Source organism: Gallinula chloropus (assembly GCF_964237585.1).
Source record: "Gallinula chloropus genome assembly, chromosome: 4".
In the NCBI taxonomy this organism is placed as follows: Eukaryota; Metazoa; Chordata; class Aves; order Gruiformes; family Rallidae; genus Gallinula; species Gallinula chloropus.
In genome coordinates, this window is record NC_140088.1 from 72,247,145 (window position 1) to 72,253,068 (window position 5,924).

General features: G+C 42.5%; 1 protein-coding gene across 1 annotated transcript; it reads left to right on the forward strand.

Annotated features, from left to right (window-relative positions):
• The first annotated feature begins 260 nt into the window (after window positions 1-260).
• On the forward strand, window positions 261-5,555 carry OSTC (oligosaccharyltransferase complex non-catalytic subunit). Its single transcript, XM_084262792.1, has 4 exons — window positions 261-458; window positions 709-802; window positions 3,019-3,216; window positions 4,506-5,555. The coding sequence occupies exons 1-4, from the start codon at window positions 320-322 to the stop codon at window positions 4,522-4,524; spliced, it is 450 nt and encodes a 149-aa protein (XP_084118918.1). The 5' UTR covers window positions 261-319; the 3' UTR covers window positions 4,525-5,555.
• Window positions 5,556-5,924: the final 369 nt, after the last annotated feature.

Sequence of the window (5,924 nt, forward strand, 5' to 3'; positions counted from 1 at the left end):
ACGTCAGGGCTGGTGGATCCTGGCAGGTGAGTAAAATATAGGTCCGCCGACGGCGGGAAGTCTAGGTTTTCAGGCGGTTTTGCGTAGAAAAAAAAAAAGATATTTCGCCTTAATATGTCTCATTTTTGACCCGGGCTTCACTTTTAAAGCGCTTTCGTTTAGACAGGCTTATAAAAAAATTGTCTCTAAACTTACCCCTGCCAGGACGCGGCAGCCAATTTCCGTTTCCGCCTTCGTGTCTGGTCGCGGAAGGCGGCCGTAGCGGGGCGAGCCGGGCTGGGAACGGAGCAGCGGCTGTTCGTTGGGCCGTGCTGCCGCCATGGAGACGCTGTACCGCCTGCCCTTCGCCGTGCTCGAGTGCCCCAACATCAAGCTGAAGCGGCCGAGCTGGGTGCACATGCCCTCGGCCATGACCGTTTACGCGCTGGTGGTGGTGTCCTACTTCCTCATCACCGGAGGTGAGGACGGGGCCGGCTGGGCGGACGGTGTGAGCGGGACACCCCGTTTACAGAGTCGCTGTTCCTCTGCGGGGTGGGCTGCAGGCCCCTGCGCCGGGTAGCAGAACCACTGCTGCTGTTGACCCCTTGTCCGGCTCCATATCAGTCGTAAAACACGACCCTTGGCCGCCTCGAGCGTCCCCCGGTGTTAGAGCAGTTTTCGCTGTTGGCTGCTATGAGTCGAAGGTGATGTTTGCTTTTCTCCCCACAGGGATTATCTATGATGTGATTGTGGAACCACCCAGCGTGGGGTCGATGACAGATGAGCATGGGCATCAAAGGCCGGTGGCCTTCTTGGCATACAGGTAGGAGCAGGGCTCTGCACCTGTGGTGTTGCAAGTCTTAGACTGGTTTGGGTTGGAAGGGACCTTGAAGACCATCTGGTTCCACCCCCCTGCCACAGGCAGAAACAGCCTACGCTACACCCAAAGAATCAGCCAATCTGGCCTTGAACACTGCCAGGGAGGGGACAGCCACACCTCCTCTGGGAAGCTTGTATCAGGGACTCGCTGCCTTCACAGTAAAGAATTTTTTCCTTGTACCTATATCTCCCCTCTTTCAGCTTAAACCCATCACCCCTTGTCTTATCACTCCATGTTCTTACAAAAAGCCCCTCTCCAGCTTTCCTGTAGCCTCTTCAGCTGCTGGAAGGCTGCTACGAGGTCTCTCCAGAACGTTCCCTTCTCTGGGCTGAAGAAGCCCACCTCTCTCAGCTTGTCTTCATGGGAGAGGTGCTCCAGCCCTCTGATCATCTTTGTCGCCCTCCTCTGGACTCACTACAACAGGTCCACGTCCTTCTTACATTGTGTGCATTGGAGCTGGACCAGTGCTCTAGGTGGGGTCTTAGGAGAGTTGGTTGCTTCTCTTGACAAGCTGGTTGGGCTTCTTTTGATGTAGCCCAGGATATGGTTGGCTTTCTGGGCTGCGAGTGCCTATTCCAATTCCAATTTTGAATTTTTCCATCCACCAGCACCCTAATGTCTTCCTCAGGGCAGCTCTCAGTCTGATGCCCAAGCACAAGTGAATAAACCTGTCCCTGGCAGGTTTTTTGTGGTATCATTTTTTGGTTTGGATTTTTTTAGGGATATATATATATATATATATGTATATAAATATATTTTATATATATATATATAAAAGCAGCAGTACTGGAGTCTATGGAAATAGAAAAATTCAGTCCTTATTTAAAAATGAAAAGTTGCTCTGGCAGTACTTCTCTTTCTTCCAAATCCTTGATGTTGAAATGGAGTTTTATAGTGGCTGGGGACACAGTTGGTCATATTTGTTAGTAGCATACATAATATTTGTGAAACTTGGATCTGGCCTTTTAAATTAATGTATTTGGGACTCTTAGATCTGAGGGTGGGGAACACAGTTATAAATGCCTAAAAACAGCATCATCTTTGAGTCTTTGCTTCTGTTACTGAAAATAAGTTAGAGACTGCTTACTAACAAATTGGTCTGAAGAGGTTTAAATCTGCATTTTAACTGTATTTTTTAATGTGTATAGAAACAAATAACACTTTTTGTTAAATACCAGAAGAAAGCTCTTTGAATCTGTGAGGTCTGTCACATGCCTCATGCACAGATTTTGGCTTGGACTAGGTGTATGTAGTATCTGTCTCAGACTGGCGTGGATTGTTGCCATATAGATGAATCAAGTTTCTGCAGGGAGTTGATAGCATGTTAGTACAATTCAGTGAAAACAACATGAAAGATGAAATTGTTTGGTTTTAGGATATGAGACAGTAATGGTAATCTTCATTTCTCATTAGCATCCACAGCAGTTTCATCCACGCTGATGTTATGAGGTTGCTAGTATTGCTAATAACAAGGGCTTGTGACCCAGGTACAATATTATTTTTATACCTCAACTTCCCCCTCTCCATCTGAGCTTTGTAAAAAGGACATCTGGCAGTGGGGACTGAGAGAGATGGGACACTTTCAGGCTGTGTCCCCACAATCTATGTGCCAGGCTCAGTGGCCAGTAACGAAACAGAAACAAAACCTACTGCGGGCAAGAACCATGTTCACTGTGTGCTGGAACCAGTAGATGTGCTTCATGTGCTAACATAATGTTTGGAGTGGGATCCGTACTGGAATGAGGGTTCAGGCACTTCTGCCTAAACATCAAGGTGGAAATAAGACTTGGATAGCTCAATGGATGTGAGGTCATGGGTCTGTGCCTCAAATCATCTCTGAAATCAGGTGCTGCTTTCTGAAAACTGATGAGCTCGTGTGGTAGCCATTAGTAGATGTTGGTATCTATAAAACCACTAGTGCTGTTGACTGGTCACCTTGCAGACTATCAGTCATGGAGATAAACTACCTGTTAAAGCCTTAATGTAATTGCATTATGCCATTTTCAATACCTACTTTTTGTTAGAAAGTTGTCAGATTTAATCATCCTGTGTATTTGTACAGCTAAGGCAGGTTGAGTAGATGGAGTTCTAAATATAACTAGTTTCTTTAAAACTAATCTCTGACTCTCTTCTTCCCTCCTGACTTTTTTTTTCTTTAGAGTAAATGGGCAATATATTATGGAAGGGCTTGCCTCCAGCTTCCTCTTCACAATGGGCGGCCTAGGATTCATAATTTTGGATCGATCCAATGCACCAAATATCCCCAAGCTGAATAGGTTTCTTCTGCTCTTTATTGGATTTGTCAGCGTGTTGTTGAGCTTCTTCATGGCCAGAGTTTTCATGAGGATGAAATTACCGTAAGTGATTTAATACTCTGTCAGCTTTTCTTCTCTCTTCTGCCTCACGTGTGCCTACGTTAAATTTAAAGAGCAACAAAAATACAGTGAGATATGCTAAAGATCTGCAGCTTGGCAACAAGTTGCCTGCCTTGAATGAGGTGGGATGTTTTTGGGGCCAGCTGCTGTAAAACTGCTGTGGTTAAAAAAAGGTGACGGTTCCTGGTATGTCAGAAGATATGATTAGTGACTCTTGTCTTACAAGGAATTTTAAGATAGACGAAGTGTGTAGTGGGCAGGTGGAAGCATTGAAGAACTCAAAGGCAAACAAGTTCTTTATAGTTAGAGTGTATGTGAGAGATCATAACTAGAAGAACTGATGGCAGTTACAACAAGTTTTCAGAAACATCCAAAGTGGTCCTTAAGTAAAGATGATGTCTGAGGGGTTTTTTGTTGCTAGAAAACTGAATGTAATACTGGTGCATGCAATATATGTGACATTTTAATGCATCTGTATTCATAGTTTAGAAAGTAGGAAAGACCAGGAGCTTTCAGGAGCAGAATTTTATTTTTTTCCCTCCCTTTGTTTCTCAGCCCATCTACTTTGTCTAGAATAGCTGGAACCTGATGTTTGGAGGTACTGGTGGTTAATTTCTGGAGTAGTAGCTCCATGAGGTGTTGACTTTACAATGGTAGTAATTCCTCCTTTCTTAGCTGTGTAGTTAATTTTTTTTGTTTCATAGCACGGAAAGTGCTGGGTTCCCTGGCAGCAGGTAACTGCATAGGGACCTCGTCTGTATTTTCTTCCATCACCAATACTATATATTCTCTTGTTTCATTGAGTAGATGTATCTTGATAGTTCTCTTTCTTCAACTCATTAAAGAAACAGGGATTCAAAGAACTGGAAGAGAAAAAGAAACCAGACTTGTGTTGAGTCCCAGAAAATGTCAGATTATACTGGATATCCTGACACTGGTGGTTTGTGTAAAGGGTGCAAAAAATGAACCTTTCATAGGTTGTGGCCTGGGCTTCAAAAATTCCAAACAATTACCAAGGCTGGATTAAGAACAGGCTAATCCATTTTCAGTGTTCAAAGAAGAAAACCCACTGAGGCAGGAGCATGTAGTTAAGCTGTCCAGTTTGTCCCTTGGACAGGATTGATTTTTTTTTCAGATAGCTTTGTTCAGCAGAGTTTTTGGCAGTTCCAAGTTGGTTTAAGACCCTATGCCTCTTGATTAATTTTTTTTTCTTCAGGAGTGCTGCTCATGTTTGTTAACTTTTTTTTCTAACTTAAATTTTTTTTCTGCAGGGGCTACTTGATGGGTTAGTACCTCTTGTGATGTTTGAAGACCCGAGCTGAATTTACTCCTCATCGTGAAGTTTTTAAGAAGCAGCAGCAAGAAACAAATTCCATACACACCATCAAGGGGAAAGAGACCTGACCATGAGAAACAACTGGGGAAAGAGTGCTTTCTCTGCAAACAAACTCTCACTTCCAGTGGCTGATTTGTAGTTTTGAAGCAAGGTTTTATCTTTTCTGTTCTGGAGATTTTGAAAAGAGCAAGTTACCTAGCTGGGTTTTTCTTTTATATCCCAAGTCAGTATGAAATAAGAGCACCTATCTTTAGCTCTACCTGAAAAGAGTATTAGCCATTGGCTTGAGAGTTCTTTGTTGCAGTCTGTCTCCTCTTCCCTGTGTGGGATAATTACGTGTGTGAATCAGAGAAGAAACACTGTTTCTTTCCAAGTTATGAGTAAAAAATTAGTAACTTTGGATGCTTTGCAGTCAAAATACAATGTGTCTGAAATTATTTCAAGGCACCTTTTGCCTTGAGAGTAACGGCTCTGTGTGAGCAAATCCAGACATGCACTGGGAAAGCCAAACTCTATGAATGTGCATTTCTTTTTTGAAAAAGTGTACGAAAGGAGCCAAATAAAACTTATTTTCTACAAAATTATTTGAAATCTATGCAGTTTCTGATGCTTTTTCTTGTGTGTATGACCTGTTATACATCCAGACTTGAGATGCCATACTATACCATGACTGCATAATTCAGCTTTACTTGTTTCTATTGGATAATGTTTTTTTTTTCTTTTTTAATATCAAGGACAAGAGCCCTCATATTTTCCATGAACTTGTACTTACCACGAAGATGGTATCAAATGACACATTGCTATCAGTAGCCAAAAAACTTATTTCTGAAGCTGCTGCTTTTTTTGTGTGAGAGGCTCGATCAACTCCAACTTAGTTTGTTTTCATTTTCAGAGATTGAATGTTACCATCACATTTCACCAGAACCAATGTATTGTATTCTGGGGGAGGGAAGATCCCTCTAAATCTCCATAAATGTCTTTTTTGCAAGCCATATGTGTTTGAAGTGTATTTTCATCCATATAATGTCAGTGAGAAACATTGTTTATTCCCATAATTGTGAAGCTAGCAGTGCTGTTCACATACTTAATCAAATTTCTGAGCTAGCTGTTAATCATCTGCCCTCAGGGTGTCACTTCCACTCCCTCGTTGGTAGTACAATGTGACTTGCATTTGCTCATGTTTGTCCTTAAGATTCAAGGTAGCTTAAGCTGTTTTATAATGCTCGTAGCTCTTCAGACTCACAACTTTTCCAGTCTCTTAAAAGCTGTTATCTTTTGGTCACTCTAGTTTTGGTGAGGCTTATGCTTATCCTCAAGGGGTGGTATTGATATTCTGTAAGTAAATTACTGTCAT